The sequence below is a fragment of the Numenius arquata genome, chromosome 16 (genome assembly GCF_964106895.1).
Source record: "Numenius arquata chromosome 16, bNumArq3.hap1.1, whole genome shotgun sequence".
NCBI classification, from domain to species: domain Eukaryota; kingdom Metazoa; phylum Chordata; class Aves; order Charadriiformes; family Scolopacidae; genus Numenius; species Numenius arquata.
The window spans coordinates 3049305-3068872 of record NC_133591.1 but is presented as its reverse complement, the minus strand read 5'-3'; the positions used below and the strand labels follow the sequence as shown (position 1 = coordinate 3068872).

Here is a 19568-nt window from a genome sequence, read left to right as displayed (position 1 = left end):
GGGCCGTTCCTTTATGCCTGGTACCCTCCCCCTAAAATGCTGTTTTCATCTCTACACTACTTTTCTGAGTTCTTGACTTGGGCATCAGCCTAAGCTCTAAAACTTCCCAGTGTCAAGACGTGACCAAGGAAGAGAGGAGGCAGATGACAAAGTAAGTACGAATCTACAAGGGATGACCCTTACGCACCCCTTCCCATCCTTAACTGTCTTTATGAGCCTTTATTTTAAGTACTATTTTTGTAAAGTGACAGATAATGCTGCTCAGAATCTGGAAATTGCTTTCTTGGAAAGAAGTAGGATGTTATTAAAGGCTGGCACCCTCACAGAGCTCTTGCTGGGCTCTCCACAGAACTGAAACCTTGCGTGAGGCCATGTGTTTCCTGGCGAGATCCCCTTCCCCGGCTTCCTCCTGGCGTCTCTCTGTCCCTCTGCCCTCCTTGGTGACCAGCAGCTCTCCAGCATTTCCTAGATCTGCTGTCACCTTGAGGTGCCGGTGCTGAGGGAGCGCAGTTCTCCAGCAGGAGCAACTGGGCCCAAATCTATTTCCAGCTTTGAAAGAAACCCACGAATTGTGAGGGTTTACTTTCCCCTCCCCTGACAGGAGCTCAGCAAAGCAGCAGCACAAGCTTGGACTGCACTCACTTGCACGTTCCCTTTGGGCTCCAGGGCTGCTCCTACCAGGTTCCTGGGGTTCTCCCAGCACCCCAGCCAGGTCGAGGAGTCCTTTCTGGGGTGCCTGGAGGAGAGTGCTCAGCTCTGAAGGGCACTGCGTCCCTCCATGCAATTCCCAGGATCAATGGGCACGTTGTCCGTATCTGGGAATGATGTGAGGGTAGAGAAACAGCCCAGGGCAGGTGGGACTGGACTTGCTGGCTGAGCTCAAGTGGCAGGGACAGTAACTGGCTCTGGAGGGATGCTGTCACTTACTTGGGCTGGCTTTGTGGCAGTTGTGCTGCTGCTGGGACCTCATCCTTTCTGCAGCTTCCTCTGGAGGCAGGATCTGGGGCTGATGTGAACAGAAGCAGAGCCTCTTGCATCCCTGAATCTCTCGACTTCCTCTCTCCCTCTGTTCCAGCGTGTACTGGGACTACGCCATGACTATTCGCCTGGAGGAGATCGTCTATTTGCACTGTCACCAGCAAGGTAAGGCCAGAGTGGGGGCTGCTGGAGGGTGTTGTCACCCTGACATTTGCTTCGTTAGATCTTTGGGGACTGCCTAAATGGGAAGGTTTTGATTCAGCTCCAGGACAGATATCCAGAGCTCTGGGTGGTCACTACTATGTAAGTGCTTCTAGGAAAGCCTTTAAACCAGCTCCTGGCTCTGGGGCTTGGCTGGGCAGCGCTCCCTGCAGAGCAGTGCCCTCTGCTTTTCCAGGGTCCTGTCTCCCAGGCAAGCCTTCTCCAGCGCCCAAGACTTGTAATGGACTTGGGGAAGAATTCAAACAAGGAAGAAATTCTTTGTTTTGCACACCAGAAAGACAATTCCTCGAACTTCCTTGCCTGTCCTCTGCGTTTTTGACTGGTAATGTTTCCCTCATTCATGTGTGTGTCTCCTCTCTGCTGTCACTGTTGCTAATAGTAGACAGCGGTGGGACGGTTGTCTTGGTGAGCCAGGATGGGATTCAGAGGCCCCCGCTGCGGTTCCCCAGAGGAGGACACTTGCTGCAGTTCCTGTCCTGCCTGGAGAATGGCCTCCTGCCCCACGGGCAGCTGGATCCACCCCTCTGGTCGCAGCGGGGAAAGGTAGGCACCCCAAAACTTGTTCCTGAGCCCACGGCACTGCAGGTTCTTGCTGGAGTGTCTCAGAGCAGAGCTGATGGCGAGGGACCACCAGTGGCTGCTGCATTTTAGACAATCCCCCTCCTGAAACCAAGGGAGGCGGGCTTGAAATACAGCAGTTTGGTTTAGCTCGTGGCCTTCACCAGCTAAACAGACCCTCCTGGGCAAATGGGAAGGGATGTGGTACGAGGGTGTTGGCCATGAGGCCTGGTGGGTTTGGTTCTCACGGACCTGGCCGCGCTGTGTAGATAATACATACCCTGCGCGCAAACAGGGTTCGATATTCACCGTGTCATTGAAAGCTTAATCCAAAGGCTGCTCCAGCACAGGGAACCTGCAAACGTCATCCGGGCTGACAAAGGACGTGCTTTTGTCGGGCAGGAGTTTGGCAAGCGAGGCAGCGGCCGCGCTGGCCAGTGTGGTGGGGTGGCTTGTGAAGAGCAGGTTTTGTTCACCCAGGGGAAGGTGTTTCCCAAGCTGAGGAAGCGAAGTCCCCAGGGCTCCTCCGAGTCTGCGTCCGACAAGGAAGACGACGAAGCCACAGATTACGTTTTCAGAATAATCTACCCAGGGACACAGTCTGAATTCGGTGAGTGTGTGGGCAGAGGGTGTTTGGGGTGGGTTATGATGGGATGTCTGAGCAGCCAGAGACCCACCACTGACAGACACACGGCAATTCGTGCCAGCAAACAGTTCCAGAGAAATGGGCTTTGCCTGTAACAACTCTGCCTTTTATTCAACTTCGTATATGGGTTGGGGTTTTATTTTTATGTTTTAACCTTTCACTTGCTACTGAATCCTCCATTTCTGGAGCTGCACAACAGGCCATGAGTGCCTTAATGGTTGGAAAAAAAATCTTGCACATAAGGTTGACTTTGGTCATGTTCCTGGGGGGTCACTTTTCAGCACCACAAGCCCCCAGGGCTGATTCTTCCCTCGCTATCACCAGGTCAACTTGGCAAGTGCTGCATTAAACCCAGCAATGTTCCTTCAGCGTTGCTTCTGCAGCGCAAAGGAGAGGTTACAGCACCCTTCTCTGTGTGCTGCCAGGCTTCATCCCTGTGTCTTCACTCCGCAGCTCACAGGGCAAGGGAGAGGATGCTGCTGGATTCACCAAACCAGAAATCTTTCTTAACGTCTGGTGGTGAATTACCTGAACGGTGCGCTTGGCTGAAGTGATTGTACATTTGTCCTCGCTCTCCTGTGGGATACTAAGAACAAATTTTTGATCTCTGGGAACATTGTAGATGACTTTATAAGGGGCAAAACTAAGAACGCAATAGAAGACTTGTGGAGTGCTTTTAAAAAGCCATGAAACGCGATCAGAAACTTGTTCCTATATTTTTGAAGCTAGAAGGGGGCAATCATATCTCCTGTGACTCCTCCGTAGCATCAGTTAAGATTATACTTAGCTCTCCCTGCCTTTAGCTGACTAACACAATTCAGTGAGTCAGATAAAAACCTGATTGAGGCTAAAATAGCAGATAGAGGTGCTCCTTTCTGTAGGTTTCTTTTGATCTACCCCTTAAAATTCCATGCTGGGGGCCAGATTTGTTGCGAAATGAATTGCTGCAATCTGCTTAGCTGGCATCATCAAAGTCTGTGCGGTTCCTATGGATCTCCCCAGAGCGGGATGGAACCACGTCAGTTCTTTCTTCTCTACAGATCCTTCCTTTCTCCCCTTTCATTTGTGCCCTTGTCCTCTCTCTGTGTCCCTAGTTACCATTAATGGTAATTTTCATCCATTCCTTCCGTCTGTGATCTCCACCGCTGCTGTGAGAGGGAAGATCGCGAGGACTCCAGCTGCAAGCAAGATAGTGGTGATCCCTAAATGGTTTATGAGCCTCCCCATCAAGTCCCGACCTCCCCTTGCTGCTCTGGGGGCCACTCGGCATCAGTGTAATGCGGCTGTCATTTGTGTCTGGTCCTACTGCTTGCCTGTGTTGTCACTTGACAATTCCTGCGGAGGTGTCCCCTGTCACTACTGACTGTCACCTGCTTAATATGAGGGAAATAGGAATATTTCAATATTTTTTTTTTTGCTGGTATCAGTTATTCAATATCACGAACAGGAAGAGTCCAAGGGTGAGTGAGGAAGCCCTCTCCCAGCGGAGTTTAAGCAGGGATTTAGCAAGTGACAACATGAAGAGCTACTTGCTCCTGCTGTCCTTCTCCTCTTCTTTGTCAAAGCCTTTATATCCTGTCGTGTGATTTGGATGCTCCCATCTTTCCCTGAATCTTGGATGGGATCCTAACGTTTGAGAGATGGGGGCTTTTCCCCTTCAGTGATCCACTCTTCTTGGGACAAGGGTTGATTTCAATCACGTTTTTTCTCATCTGTGTCACAGTCTGTTGCAGCCCCTTCTCCCGAGTCTCTCTGGGTTGAATGTTTTCTGCCTTGGTCGACGCTCAGCAGTTTAAGATTACCTTGCTGAAGGCACTGTAGTTAATTAGCAGATGATTCTCGTTCTCTCTCATCAATGCTCTTTTGTTTCCTTTCCTTTCTCCTGAGCTCACCATTGATGGTGCTGCGATTACCTGGTGTGTGTCCTACCTGGCTGCTGGAGGCTCCTTGGGAAGAGTGTGGGATTCTACGTTGTCTAATCAAAACGCTCCTCTCTGTTGACCTCCTGTGGCTCACTTGACGCTGGGGCCATGGCGGACTGAGCTGATGCTCCCCTCTCTGTCCTCTTACAGTGCCCCAGGACCTGATGGACACGTCGGGTGCAGGCCTGCCCCCCATGTGGCAGCCCAGCACCCGCAAGTCCTCCTGCTCCTCCTGCTCTCAGAGTGGCTCCTCCGATGGTGGGCCATCCAACGGCTGCAGCCATGAAAGGTATGACAGCTCTGCTGCTGCTCGCTTTGAGAAATACAGGTGAAGTAAAACAGGGGTTACAGGCGAAAGCCCAGCTGGATGGCTGAACCAGAGCTAGGTTGTCCAGGGACCATTTGCAGGTGCCAGTGGGACATGTCCACGCTGAAGGTGAGGCTTGTCCCACTCATCTGGGACATCTCAGCTGCTCTGTGGCCGTGTCGTGGCAGCAAGAATTGCTGCTCCCAAGCTGAGCAGAGCTCCCCTGGTGCACCTCTGAAGGCAAAGAGGTCCCGTGGTGCACCTCTGAAGGCAAAGCTGGAATGGTCAGATCAGAGCAGCGACTGAGGGCACGCATGGGAGCATTCCCTCTCCTCACATCCAGTATGTTTTTGTTGGCAGAGCTCCGCTGAAGCTCCTGTGTGACAATATGAAGTACCAGATCCTCTCCCGCGCCTTCTATGGCTGTGAGTACTTGTCACATCCACGATGCCTTGAGATGTGTGATGGGCATGGGATAAATAAGGTCCTGGGCTTTGGGCTAGCAGGGGTGCTGAGGCAGCAGGGCAGTGACCAAGGCTACTGGGACCAGTTTGTTGCACGCAGGGCCCTATGTACACACGCTCAGGATTGGGAGCAAACGTTTGAACTCTCATCCTTAGACTTGAGCAGCAGCGCTGGTGGTACAAGAGGATGAGATACTGACCTGTCCCAATAGACTCCCTGCTTTGCTGCTGAGTGTGGCTTCAGAGGATCTCCTTCGGGGACCAAATTCATCAGAGCTTTCTCCTGTGCTTCATCCTCATGGCTCCCCAAGTTCCCCAGCTGAATGTTTGCTTCTGCCTGATGCAGGGCTGGCCTATTGCAGACACCTCTCCACGGTGCGAACCCACCTCTCGGCCCTGGTTAACCACAACATCGTGTCTCCAGATGTGCCCTGCAACGCCAGCTCGGGGCTGACTGTGGACATATGGCAGAGATACCTGCAGGACAGCACGGTAGGGCCACTGTTCTTGGGACATGCCAGTTGTGGTAGGCTTGTGGTGTCCAGGGCAGTGCCACTTAAGTGGTTGTAGCACGGTAAGGTAAAGCACATGGAGAAGTTCCCCAAGAAGAAAATTCAGAGAGCCTGCCCCAGGCTGCACAGAGCCAGGGGATCCTAATCCTTGACATGTGGAAGCTGGGGAATGAAGGCTGCTCTCCTTAACATCTTCTATTCAGAGCCTGTGTCTGTCACCCCAAGTACTGTGGTCTGGAGAGGGGGTCCAGGCACGCTGTTACGGCAGGATAGCTGGAGAGCTGTGACTAGTACCACAGTCCTGTCATCCTGCCAGTGCTCTGAGGTACAGCAGTGACCTTGAGTGACTTTGGTGGGCCACTTTCTGGCTGTGGTGAGCCTGTATTTCCCAAAATATCCACCCGCAGTGGCCTCTGGCTCTACTTAAGCCCAAGCAGAGACCTGAGAGGTCATCTGCAATGGATGGGCAGCGAGTTTGTGAGTGGTCAGTGTCTGGACAGCCCTTTGGGTGCTCAAAGGTGACATGGGCACGCTGGGGTTGCCCTTGCTGATGGGCTCTGGCCCTGGCTGCATCTGTGCACTGACTCGGAGCTCTTCCCGCAGACTTATGAGGACCAGGAGCTGCTGCGGCTGATCTATTATGGTGGGATCCAGCACGAGATCAGGAAGGCTGTCTGGCCATTCCTTTTGGGCCATTATCAGTTTGGGATGACGGAGGCGGAAAGGAAAGAGGTTGGTGTGGGTGTGCTGCCAGCGCAGCAGCCTGGTGCGTTGCACTGCTGTGCACTGGGGTATTTCACAGCTTGAAGTGTCTATGCCAGAGTCCGCCCTGTGAACCCACCGGCTGTTGTGTCCCCTTCATACTGTGGCTGTAGATAGCAGGTGGGAGAAAGACTCAGATAAGCAGGAATTGATAGGACCAAGCTGCTCAGTGCCCTGTGCAGCTCTGGAAGGCAGGAGGGGGTTGGATGGTCATCTTTCTGTCCCAATTTTTGTGAGGTTTTGTGGGTCGGTCTCTGGCTGTCACTGTGCCGGAGGTGGGTGACTTTATTTCCCGCCTAGCCAAAGTTAACACAAGCATACGCTTAACTTGTCTGTGCAGGGCTATTTGGGGGATGGAGGAGGCACTGGTTTCTGGGCTGTTCCAGGGTTATCCGTTCAAAGACTATCTTTCTCCAAACGCTCAGGCTGATGACCAGATCCGTACCTGCTATGAGCACACCATGGCCGAGTGGCTGGGCTGCGAGGCCATCGTCCGGCAGCGGGAGAAGGAGTCGCACGCAGCAGCTCTGGCCAAGTGCTCCTCCGGGGCCAGTCTGGATTCCCACATTCAGAGGATGATGCACAGGGACTCCACCATCAGCAACGAGGTGAGGGTGGGAGGGCTGGGACCACCCAGGCTCCTTGTTGGCTTGTGCTACGGGGAGGGATGGAGATACGGTTCTTGTTCACCCTCCTTCCCTGACCTCTGCCTGCCTCTGCACTTCCTTACTCACTGTAATATGGGAAAGTCAGGATTGGAGCTTTCTTACCTGTTTTTTCACCTGTTTTTCCAGAGCGTTTAGCAGGAGGAGCAGGTGTCTCCTGCAGTATCTCCTGCAGTATGACCCCAGTTTCCATTCTGCACTGACCGAGAGGTTTTGGTCCGTAGCCTGAGTGATCGATTGAAGTTTTAACAAATTTGCTTTGGTTCTTGTAGCCACAGCGGCGCTGAACACCTCTGCATCCGTGCCCCTGGGTGATGGTGCTCGGCACAGAGGGCCTGAACGCCAGGGAGAGGACAGGGGGTCTTGGCAGAGGGCAGGGGGGCAGCCAGGACCCCAGAGCTTTGTGTCCAAATCCAGACACTCTCACCAGTCCTGTGAAACATTCCTTGTGGGTACTTCTGGAGAGTGAGAGATACTCATTACCCGATTTGCACCCTTGGGGCACATCAGGATTAGCTCCCTGGAAGTCAGTGTTGAAGCAGGAGGAGGGAGGAAGACCGTGTTTTTGGCACTGAGGAGTTGTGAAGCATGTCAGTGGGCTTCTTGGCTCCCTCTTCCATCACCTGCTCAGCACAGAAGCAGCCTGGACTGCTGCCTGGGGGCAGGAGGAGTGGGGTGGCTCTAGGACAGGCCGTGAAGGAGCCCGTGGGGCTCGGGGCAGCCTTGGTACACCGTGTTCCAGCATCCAGCTCCATGGGACTGGCTTTTAGCAGTGCAGTGAGGAGTTAGGTCCAAAGCTCAAACCAAAGGGTGTGGAGGGAAAAGCCTGTTAAAGGAAAGGCAGTCCTGGGAACAGAGTCCGGGGAGTGTTTCCGTGTGGGATTTTTTCCCGGAGGAGAAGAGCCTGGCGCAGCAGAGCGAGTGGTGCTGGGTTCACCGGCGGCAAATGGAGGCCAAGCCGAAAAGGGCCGGGTAGGTGCAGCCCTGGAGACTTCATCTGGTTTCCTCTGGGGATGCTTTTGGAAAGAGATGAGCTCAGCCCCAGCCGTGCAGGCTCCATGTGCGTACAGAGCGGGAGAGATGAGGGAAAGGCAAGTCCAAAGTGGGGTCCTGGTGACACAGCAGGGGTGACACAGCTCTCGCAGGGGAGCAGAGGGGGCTGCACCATCGGAGCCCTATGAATCGTTCCCGTCCCCACAGCATCTGTGCCATGGTGGTTCTTTTGTGTCCCGTTCTGGGAACATGGGCTGGGAGGAGAGCTGGCTGAGCTAATACAAGCAAACGTTCACCCTTTTCCCATCCCAACCTGAGATTTCCTGTTATAAAATGCTCCCATGGTAACGGAGGAAAACTGTCGCCCTTCCTCTCTCCATCAGAGCCCGGCCCAGCGAACACCCCACAATACGAGGGTGGGGACAACTCCTGCTGCCGTTCCAAAAATGCTGTGTTTTCTTAAAACTCAATTGTTTGTGTGTGAAATCATTGCAAAGCTCTGTGCATCCCGACTCCGTGCGGCCGGAGCAGCCGCAGGCTCCTGCCCTACACTAAGCATGGCCCAGGCATGGCTCAGATAACGGTATGGACTCGCTCTTAAACGAAGCCTCGTTGCTCGGAGCGAATCCACCAGGCAGAGCACTGAACTCCGGTGGATCCAAAGCCCAACGCTTCCTTCTGTGCTTCAGCTGGAAGCCAGAAAAGGGTGCTGTTGTCTTTTGGAGGGGCTGCCTGGGCTGAGTCTGGCTGAAAACATCAATATTTGTCCTTTAAGAAAAGGAAAAAGCATTAATATGCTTGGAGGGATTGTTTTATAGCCTGTGACTTCATCGTTTATGTAAACTAAGATGGGGTGAGCCACATCGCTGCCAAATTAGGACAGAGATTTGTAGAAATTTGCACTCCAGGGAGACAGTGTGACCTCTCTGGAGGCCAGAAGAAAGCAGTTCCTTTCAGACCCAAACATACAGTGTTTGAACAAATGGATTGGCTCCGGACTTTTGTTTTCTGTCATCTTCTCCAGCAGTAAATGTCAGTGGCGGGCTGAGGCAGGGTGCTGAGCTGTGTGACAAATCTGCCGGGCAGAGTTGGTGTCATGTGAAGGTCTTTCATGGGTCAAATACGAGAATTTATTGGACGCATTTCCTGCTTGTCCTTTACATGCAGATGCGTCCACCTCTGATAGCGTGCCTTGAGTCTCCCCCTCCCCTGGCTCCAGATGCCACGCTTTTTGCCTTTTCACTGGCCTTTTCCCTCTCTCTTGCAGTCTTCTCAGAGCTGCAGCTCTGGCCGCCAGAATCACGCCCGGCTGCAGAGCGACTCCAGCTCCAGCACGCAGGTGGGTGGCAGCACCTTGTCCCCTCTTGCCCATTCAGACCCCGGCCACCTGACAGCTCTGCCCCGGCTTGGGCTGATCGCTAGTCGATAACTGTCATGATTTCTGGCGAACGGAAGCGGTAGTTGGAAGTAAATAATTTGCAAACCTGCCTTTGGAGCCACTAAGGTCAGAACTGCCCACTGCGTGGCGGTGCTTGGCGCTGCCCGGGCTTGAAGGACCAACCCCCACGGTGGCCTTCACACTTGAGGGCCCTTGGCTGCTCCGTATGTTCGTAACCATGTGTTTAACCAACCTGTTTAAATGACGTTCTGCCTGATATATTACGCTGAATAAAGCGGAGTCCTTTGGAGCGGGGACTGTGGGCCCCGAGTTGCGCAAATGACCGAGCACTGACCTGCCAAATCCAGGCAGGAGGAACCTAAAGGCTGAAAACTGTGCCCAGAAATTCCTCCCAGGAGTCTGGTTAAACTGGGACAGAGAGCTAGATGCCCAGGCTGAAGTTGTCTTCTCACTATAGTGAAGGTGTGGAGCCACAACCGTTGCCCTCAAGTCTTCCAGGCTTTTTTCCATTGGGTCCTTGTGTGAGCCCTGCATATTTAGAGAAGATCTTCCTCCCTTCCAACTGTTGGGAACACACGGGCATTATGTCCCCAAGAGCTGCATTCAGCAGTTTTACTGCTGAATGCAGCTCTTGGGGACATAATGCCCGTGTTCCCAATGGTTTGCTGAACGGTTTTCTCACTCTCACACGTCCTTCTGCAGGTGTTTGAATCCGTTGATGAAGTGGAACAGACTGAAGCGGATGCACAGCTGGAAGATGGCAAACCAAGCAAGATCCCTAACGGGACGGTTCCCAACGGCACGTGTTCTCCTGATTCTGGCCACCCCTCTTCCCAGAACTTCTCCATCGCCTCGGGATTCTCGGAGCGCAGCTTCAGCAACGAGGACAGTGCCCTAGAAACCAACAAATCCTCGGCCAGCTCTCAGGGAAAGGCCGGTGGGTCCGACGTGCCAGCCCCACAGGATGGTGCCCAGCAAGAGGAGAAGCTGGAGGGCCAAGACAGCCTGGAAGGTGAATTTCCCACCGGTGGAAGCGTGGACTTTGTTCCCATGGGTGAGAGCTCGGCAGGGGTCCTGCGTGACCGTGATGCGGTGGCCCTGACTGTGGTTGAGAGCTGGGCAGACAGCGAAGCTGAAAAGCAAAGCTTGGTGGAGAGTGAAGGGAACCTCTCTGAGGAGCCAGAGATGGAGAGCTTGTACCCGCAGCTGGATTCTCTGGCTGTAGCTGGTCTGGCCAACGGTGAAGCATCTGCCGTCTCCTCCACGGGTGTCACCTACTCTGTAAGTATGGACTTGTTTGCCAAGTGGGTTCCTCCTGGGTGCCTCACTGTTTACCTGCATTTGTCCTGTGCTAATCCTGCAGCTGTGTGTACACAGAATCACAGAATCATAGAATCATCTGGGTTGGAAGAGACCTTTCAGATCATGGAGTCCAACCATCAACCTAATTCTCATAAAAACCATCACTAACCCAATGTCACTAAGCACTATGTCAACCCATCTTTTAAATACCTCCAGGGATGGTGCCTCAACCACTTCCCTGGGCAGCCCATTCCAATGCTTAATAACCCTTTCAGTGTAAAAATTCTTCCTAACATCCAATCTGAACCTCCCCTGGCGCAACTTGAGGCCATTTCTTCTTGTCCTGTGACTTGGGAGAATAGACTGACCCTCACCTTTCTACACCCTCCTTTCAGGGAGTTGTAGAGAGCGAGAAGGTCTCCTCTCAGCCTCCTTTTCTCCAGGCTGAACACCCCCAGCTCCCTCAGCCGCTCCTCATAAGGCTTGTTCTCCAAGGGCTACAGGCGCTTTCCACCTTCCACCTAAACTCTGCCATGTCACTCTGCTGCCCTTGCAACTTTCTTTTTGGTTTTTATTTGAAAACAAGTCAACTTTGCTTTTGTTTTGGGCAGCCAGAGCTACTGGACATGTACACGGTGAACCTGCACCGCATTGAGAAGGACGTGCAGCGGTGTGACCGCAACTACTGGTACTTCACTCCCGCCAACCTGGAGAAACTCCGCAACATCATGTGCAGGTGGGAGCCGTGATGCTCAGGGTGGGGGCCCCCCTGCCGTGGGAGTAGGCTCCTGACACTGGTGGTTGGTTTCCCTGAATTCACCTTGAGGCTGAAGCCTCAAACTTTGTTCTGGTTACTGAATTTCACCTCCTTGACTTCCTCCCCCAAATCCCATCATCGTTGTGGCCAGCAGGGCGAGGGAGGGGATTCTGCCCCTCTGCTCTGGTGAGACCCCACCTGGAGTCCTGTGTCTAGCTTTGGAGTCCTCAGCATAAGAAGGATATGGACCTGTTGGAGCAGGTCTGGAGGAGACCATGAAGATGATGAGAGGGCTGGAGCCCCTCTGCTGTGAGGACAGGCTGAGAGAGTTGGGGGGGTTCAGCCTGGAGAAGAGAAGGCTCCGAGGAGACCTTGGAGCCCCTTCCAGTCCCTAAAGGGGTGCCAAGAAAGCTGGGGAGGGACTTCTTATGAGGGAGCTTAGCAACAAGACGAGAGGTTAACGGTTTTAAACTGAAAGATGGGAGATTGAGATGAGATCTCAGGAAGAAATTCTTTGCTGTGAGGGTGGCGAGACCCTGGCCCAGGTTTCCCAGAGAAGCTGTGGCTGCCCCATCCCTGGAGGGGTTCAAGGCCGGGTTGGATGGGGCTTTGAGCAACCTGGTGTGGTGGGAGGTGTCCCTGCCCAGGGCAGGGGTTGGAACTCGATGATCTTTAAAGGTCCCTTCCAACCCAAAACATCCTATAATTCCAGAGCAGTGGGGCTACAGTCTGGTAGACCCAGGAGTCCAGCCATCCTGCCTTGTGCTGCTCTGCCCCGTGACTACCGTGTGTTTGGGTCCTGGGCCAAAGCAGGGGGTTCTCTGGGGCTACCCAGTCAAGCTGCCTTGTGGCCTGAACCCAGCACAGCCCACGTGCTCCCTGGAATATGTCTGGAAAATAATTTAATGAGGATGAGCCCGCAGAGCTGTGGTGCTAATGAGGAAGTGCTTGAAGTGACTTGGTGGTTAGTGCCTACCCAGGAGACAGCGATACCTGGGTGCGTTTCTGATTCTCTTTGCTCGGTCCCTGTGACTAAGAGGTTGCTGTGTGACATTCACTGCCTCAAATCAGCTCCAGCTCAGCAGCTGTGGCTGCTTCAGGGGCAGCGAAGACTAAAAAATATTATTACTCATCTTGCAAATATGAGGAGAAGCTGCTATTTCATTAGAGCCGTCACTTTATCTGACGGCCGGAGTCGGAGATCTCTGCGGAGATGAGACCTCCGATACAGCAGATTTTTGGAAAACTGGTGGGATTGGGTGGAAAAGATTGTTCCCTTTGTGCCAGCAGTGGATCCGAGTCCTTTCCGAACACAATTTTGACTTGTTACCTAATATGGGAAGATATCTCTGCAGGGTTGGGTGATTCCTGGGATGCTGAGTCCAGGGAGGCGAAGCGGAGGGGGGGATGTTTGGGCAGAGAGAGCGCCTTTTTTTTTTCCATGCAAAGAGCCATGGCACAGCCCTGGATCGACACCCTGCGATGGCCATGGCCATGGCCATCGCAGGGTGTCGATCCAGGGCTGTGCCATGTGTGGTTTACCTGAAAGTCCCCAGGGGAACTTAAATCATTGACAGGAAGAACGGAGCCCCAGGCCTGACAGAATGAACGGGTCTGATTTTTTTTCCCTGCCTGCCGGTCCCAGGAACAGAGGCAGGGCATGGACAAGCGAGGTGGCAGGCTGTGACACTCACATGGCCCGTGAGATCTTCCCATGTCACACCTTTGCTGCTCTCTCTCTCTCTCCCGCAGCTACATCTGGCAGCACATTGAGATCGGCTACGTGCAGGGGATGTGTGACCTGCTGGCCCCTCTCCTGGTCATCCTGGATGATGGTTAGTAGGTGGCTCTGTTCCGCTTTCCCCATCCCTTTGTTGGGAGCGTGTGGTGGGATCTGCTGGGCTGGTGGTGGCCCTTTGCAGCGGGAGGGTCCCATGCTCAGAGGTGTGGAGTAGCTGGTGGCAGCATCCCGTTTATCCTTGACTCCCAGTAGGCCCAATCTGTGGACAACAGGTACTTTTTGGAGCGTGAGCTGTCTTTCCAAGGCCGGTCCCTGACGGTGTGTGTGGAGCGGGGAGGGATGTTCCTGCTGTGGGTAGATGGTGGGATGTGGTGATGAGGGGGCAGCTGCGTCCGTGCAGCCAAGCAGTGACCATCTTTCCACCCTCCCCAGAGGCTCTGGCCTTCAGCTGTTTCACCGAGCTGATGAAGAGGATGAATCAGAACTTCCCCCACGGAGGAGCCATGGACACCCACTTTGCCAACATGAGATCCCTGATCCAGGTAAGGGGGATCCTGGCCCAGAAGCCTCTCAAACCAGGGAGGGAATGCTGTTCTTGGGGCCTTGGAGGGGCTGAGAAGAGCTTTCAGTGGTGGGAAGCAGGATGAAGAACGGGGGGCTGTAAAGACAGCCTGGGAGTAACATGTGCCAGGATTGGAGAGGAGGGAGAAGCCGGGTGGGAGATGTTGTGGTGTGGTAGGAGAGCAGCGGGAATGGGGCAAGGCAGGCAGAGGAATGGCTGGGGCCTCTCGTGTGCACCGATGAGTTTCCTTTTGCTTCTCTTGGCAGATTCTGGACTCTGAGCTCTTCGAACTGATGCACCAGAATGGTGACTACACTCATTTCTACTTCTGCTACCGATGGTTTCTCCTGGACTTCAAGAGAGGTGTGTGCTGGGCGGGACGCAGCCAAGACCAGCAAATGGGGAGGGAAGGCCAGGTCTGCCGTGCTTCCACACTTCTCTGCACTCTGCAACTTCAGTTGTTTGAACTTTTTCCCATGTATTCCCATTTTGCTCTTCCCTGGTAGATCTGTGGTTGACTTTTCTGTCTAGATAGAGAACCTGTTGTTCCAGAGCCGCTGGTGAACCTCCAGCGGGTCTGTGTCCTGACGCCTGTGCCACCTGCTGCAGGCTAGAATATTTGTCTCTGGGGATGACTGACTTATTGCTTCCAACTGGAACAGGTTCTTGTGGGGAGAAACCACCCAGCGTGTCTCCCCGGTGCTGCTGGGAAGCCTGTGAGTCGGGATGACTGTAAACCCGTGGCTGGTGGTGTAACTGCTGGGCTTCTTCCTCTCTTCACAGAGCTGGTGTACGATGACGTGTTCGCCGTCTGGGAGACCATCTGGGCAGCCGCACATGTCTCCTCTGCGCACTATGTGCTCTTCATAGCCCTGGCTTTGGTGGAAATGTACCGGGACATAATCTTGGAGAACAATATGGATTTTACAGACATCATCAAGTTTTTCAACGGTACGGTTTGTGTTCTCTTGGGCTGAATTTGTGGCAGCTGCTCGGATGTCGGCAGCACACGTCTGTGTGACCACAGACAGTCGTGGCTGGGATATACTGGTAAATGCTTAGCACAAACAGAGCGGAGTATGGTTTTGCGATGCTGGTACTTGGAACATGATGGTAAAGAGACCCATTGTCCTCACACCGCCAGGCTCTGAGGGGGTCTGGCGTGGGGGGAGCCACCCCGCCATCCTTGGCAACAGCCCACCTTGCCGTGCTCGAAGGGAGCTGTGAGCGAAGGTTGTGCTTCCTGCTGGTTGTAATCGTCCCGGGATGAGCTGGTTAATGATGGCTCTTCAGAGTCAGGTGTCTCTGAAGATGGTGCTTGGGAACGTGGGCAGGAACTTGCAGCTTCAGCTCCCTCCTGGAGCTTGGCTGAGAAGCCCAGAGCTGTGAGGGGTGGGGGTCTCCTTGAGACACCCGGGTTCCTCAGGTCTAACCTCTTTGTGGGTTCCTTCTGTCCGTCTTCCAGAAATGGCTGAGCGGCACAACACCAAGCAGATCCTGAAGCTGGCTCGGGACCTTGTCTATAAAGTCCAGACTCTGATCGAGAACAAATGAAGGATGTGAGGAAGACGAGGCATCCAGACAAAGAGCCGGGACTCCCCTTCAATGCTTCCTCCCCTTCTCCTTTCTCTTGAAGTGCCACACCTGTGGAAATAAGGTAGTTGGACACACGCTGCTGTCTAAACTGGAAGTACCCTTAGCTCTCCAAGTGTTCAGTGTTAGGTCCAGGGGCCCTGGCTCAGATCTTCGCGGCCTTTTTCAGTGACTTAACCAAAGATCCGTACAATTGTGTTTTATTGCTAAGGACTGGCTTTGGAAGCAGGACCCAGGACGTGGCTTCCTCGCCTTGCTGCGGCAGAAGGGCAGCAAGCGTGGTGGTTACCACCACAACTGCCGAGGCCGTTGCCAGCATCCCAGGTCGGAGCTCAGGCTCTGGGAGAGCAGAGCCGCTCTCCCCGGGGCCAGCTCGGGCTCTGCAGCCCTTGTTGTTGCGAGGAAATAAAAGCTGGTTCCTTGGCCAGTCGTCACCCCGTGGCCCGGGGAAGCCAGCCAGCCCTGCAAGCCTGGGCAAGACAGGGATGCTGCCAGTACTCAGTTTCTTACTAACATGAGTTTCTGCCAGTAACAGAGAGGGGCTTTGATCACAGAAATTCCTCTTCTTCTGATCTTGTCCCTTGATGCGTAGCATCCCCGTTAGTATTATTTTTTTTTTTTAGGGCTGTGTTCTCTCCCTGAGATTTTTATGTTGTTTGTTACTACGGTATCTGAGCACACAAGAGTTTCATCTCTGGATGGATTTTCAGAAGAGCTCCAAAATCAGCATCGGGTTTTTCTTTCAAAATCCAGCCTGTTTAATGCTCTCTGAACACTGGAAAATCTGGTCCAAACCTCCTCTGGGAACTCTAGACTTGAGGTTTTCTTACCTGCCTTACTCTGGCTGCTTGTGGTAGGAGTCTGGTCTCCCCGTTGTTCCTCTGCAACCCCCATTAGGGCAGAGCTCCTCGGAAGGCAAGTCGGAGCTCCTGACTTTCCCTCTGAAGGTGCCTCTCTCTTCCTCTATTAATTAAAAGACCAGCTTCTCAAAGCCTAGACAGTGCAAACCATCCCCTTGGTGCCTGCAGATTTTCTGTGTGCTTCTGGGGCTGGCTGCAAAAGCCCCCTAAGTCCACTGAAAGTCTCCGGTTAGGTCTCGGTGGGCTTCTTTGACACGCTTGTGAAGAGGAAAATAGCCCCAGGTCCCTGAGTGATCTTTGCTTTCGGAAGATGCACTTCTGTGGCCGCTTTTCCTGCAGTGGCTCTCCAGCCTCGCAGCCCCTGGAGCACACTGCATGAAGTGCCTCTCCAGCACTACCGGCGTGAGAGATGAGCTGCTGCATCACGCTAAGGCTGCGCTGCCGAGGGTTTGGATTCATTTTTCAACTCAGGTAAAAAAAAAATAAATATATATATATATATAAAGGAAAAGGAGAGGTGTAGGTTATTGGTAGCTCTGGTTCCGCCCGGGAGGACTTTGTCCTGGCCACAGAAGGCTGCGGTGAATGTGTGCTTTCAGCAGCAGGGAAGATGCTGGGTTGTAGCTCTCTATAAAGGTAATTTCTCTCAAGTTTTGCTGCAAAAATTTGTGTTCCCCCCTCCATGCGATGTGTGGTGTGATGTGTGTGTGTATGTGTGTGTGTGCCCTCCTCCTCCCCTCTGCAAGATAAGGCCCTGCTCTTCTCTTGCTGTTGGAGTGCTGCTCGCCAGAAGGGAAAAGGGGCCCTTCCCTTCTTCTGTGGAACATCTGTCTGTGCTGACTGTGTTTTGCATTTACTTGTGGCATGTGTCAGATGTTGCTTGCAGAAAAAAAATAAAATAAAAGACAGATGTAAAGCTGCGGAAGAGAAAACTGCTGCTTCAGGAAAGTTCCGCAGAGCGTGGTGAAGCGGTTTGCGGTTTCTGAAGAGATCAGTTTGTCTTTCCGCAGTCCTGGGACCTGGAGGTTGCAGCCAGAAAACCCAGGGAACAGCAGCGGGTGCTGAGTCCTTTGGGAAAGAGAACTGCAGCCGGGGGTGAGAGCCACGGGGAGCCTTTCATTTCTCATCATCCCGACAGGCGAACCTGTAGCAAGGATCTAGGAAATCCTCTGAAGCGATTTTTCTGCCTCAAATCTCCAAAGAGGGCTTGGTCTGTAGGAGCGCAGGAAACAAAAGGCATTTGAGTTTCAAATCTGCCAGTTCGTGTGTGAATCTTTTATCTTTCCACTGAAGCAGAGCGAAAAGCTCGTGCCTTCCCTGCCAGGCTGTTCCTGTCCCCTCCAGGTCCCAGGACAGGTAACGGACTGCCCGCGTCACCTTCTGTGATGCTCTGTCCTCCCCTTTCCGAGGGACAGGAACCAATAGGGCAACTGAAACACAGTCTCACCAGGCAACGTTCGCTGACACTTTATCTTTCAAGCTTCTGTTTTTCTTTTCTTGGTATTTTTTTTTTTTTTTAAACAAAAACAGCCAAGAGATTCTGCACAATATTTGCTGTCTGTATTAACTGAGAGTGTCTTTGGGCCGCTCTATAGCAGTGTTTTTTGAATAACTTCGGGGGGGGGTGGGGTGTCAAAAAAAAAAGTATTTATTTATTGATTGTACATTACTGTGCGTCCTTGTATAACTGAGTATGTGAGTGTGTGGTGTTACGCAAATGGAGATATATCTTTTCAATGGTCTTTACGATATCTTGTAAATGTTTACCAGAAAATTGTGTCTATATATAATATATATATACAGTATAGAGAGAAAATATGTGAATTAAGTGGGTTATTTTTTGAGGGGGTGGGAGGGAGGGAGAAGAAATCTTTTGCTTCTGAGAACTGTGTGGTTTCTATAGCACCTATTCCATGATGTGCCAATCTGTCACTGTCCCTGTTCTGTGAGAATTGTTCTGGTTACGGCCACGGGAAGCTCCGAGCAGAACCACCACCGTGCCCTCCGCTTGGCTTGATTTTTAGTTCTGACTTCAAAACTGGAAAAGGAGGAAAAAAGGGAAGGGAAAAAAATCCATAATTTCAAAAAGCTTTATTCCAGCTCTGGTGGTGAGTAGAGGCGGCAGGAGCAGACGTCTGCTGGAGCTGTGCAGGGTTTGGTGCCTGCCCCTGGGATTAGTTTGGGTAAGAGCAGTTGCAGAGTCGAGGCTTGGTGTGGGTTGCGAAGAAGTTAGATAGTCCAAAGAATATGGTGTGTCATTTAAATTGGGACTGAAGTGATCCTCCTTTGCAGCTGATGGTACCGTTTTGTTAGGAAGGGAGTATTCCGTGACCTGTACGGAGGAGCTGATCTGCTCTTCTAACCAGTGCCCCTCCAGAGGAGCTCCGCTGAAGGCAGCGTGTCCCGTGCACCGCTCTAAATTCATAGAAGTCAGTGAAAACCATCTGCTCCCAAATATTCCTGTGAGAACTCCAGTCTGAACTTGGAGGTGCAGCTTTGTGTTCCCCTGCAGACCTCGGACACGAGACCTGAACTATTTCCAGGCCCTGTGCTGGTGGAGGGTGCCATTCCCCGGCCACCCGCCCCGCCGGACCCTCGCCGTGCTGCCAGCGCGGGAGCAGGCAGGACAGTGGCCGGGGAGGTCACAAACAGGCTGTGACGGTCCCTGTGCTCTGCTCTTCCCCAGCTCATGTCCACGTGTGGTCCCAGCTCGGTTTTGAGCATCTTATCAGAAGCTGCAGTGGGAGCTGTGCTCCTGCTGACCCCTCTGGGACACCCCCTGTCCCCCCGGCGGGTTTCCGTGCCTGTGGAGACCCAAAGTGAAGTGACACCAGGAGCCTGGGGCTCGAGATCTACTTGATGCTTAAAAGATTTTTGTTGTCCAGCTGTTCCTAGGCCCTCTCCTGCCCCTCTGCTGGATTGCCCCGAGGTGAAAGCCTTATTCTGGGTGTCCAACAGTGAGAATCCCCCTGGCACAGGTCCCTCCCGGCTCTGCAGCCGGAGGATCGTTTCTTTACCATGGAGGGAGAAGCCCGTCGCAGGGGAATGCTTGCCCATATACAGTCATCTTCTCTGGCTCCCTGGGGGAGAGGAATGTCTCATCCCAGCAGCTCTGTGCAGCTGAAATCCACCCGGAGCAATGGCACTACGAGCCGGGGACTATCTTTAGCCTGTTGTTGTTCGCTCTGTGGGAGCGGGGACTCGAGGTGGCCGCATCCTTCCCACCGGCTCTGCATCCCGCTTGCCCCCGGCCCCTGCTCTCTGCCTCGGGTCCCTCCGGAGCTGAGCCCGAAGAACGGCCTCCCCGGGCTGAGCCGTTCGACTC

General features: G+C 53.2%; 1 protein-coding gene across 1 annotated transcript in view; it reads left to right on the top strand.

Annotated features, from left to right (window-relative positions):
• The window catches only part of SGSM1 (small G protein signaling modulator 1), a 42831-nt gene extending 27487 nt beyond the window's left edge, over positions 1-15344 (top strand). The window contains exons 10-27 of the mRNA XM_074159779.1: positions 89-151; positions 1076-1143; positions 1580-1743; positions 2239-2368; positions 3499-3678; positions 4477-4615; positions 4994-5058; positions 5444-5589; positions 6213-6341; positions 6797-6979; positions 9297-9368; positions 10131-10709; positions 11342-11466; positions 13240-13322; positions 13661-13770; positions 14057-14153; positions 14574-14741; positions 15256-15344. Of these exons, the coding sequence (XP_074015880.1) occupies positions 89-151; positions 1076-1143; positions 1580-1743; positions 2239-2368; positions 3499-3678; positions 4477-4615; positions 4994-5058; positions 5444-5589; positions 6213-6341; positions 6797-6979; positions 9297-9368; positions 10131-10709; positions 11342-11466; positions 13240-13322; positions 13661-13770; positions 14057-14153; positions 14574-14741; positions 15256-15344 (2590 nt within the window). The remainder of the gene's footprint in view (positions 1-88; positions 152-1075; positions 1144-1579; positions 1744-2238; positions 2369-3498; positions 3679-4476; positions 4616-4993; positions 5059-5443; positions 5590-6212; positions 6342-6796; positions 6980-9296; positions 9369-10130; positions 10710-11341; positions 11467-13239; positions 13323-13660; positions 13771-14056; positions 14154-14573; positions 14742-15255) is intronic.
• The last annotated feature ends 4224 nt before the right edge of the window (positions 15345-19568 follow it).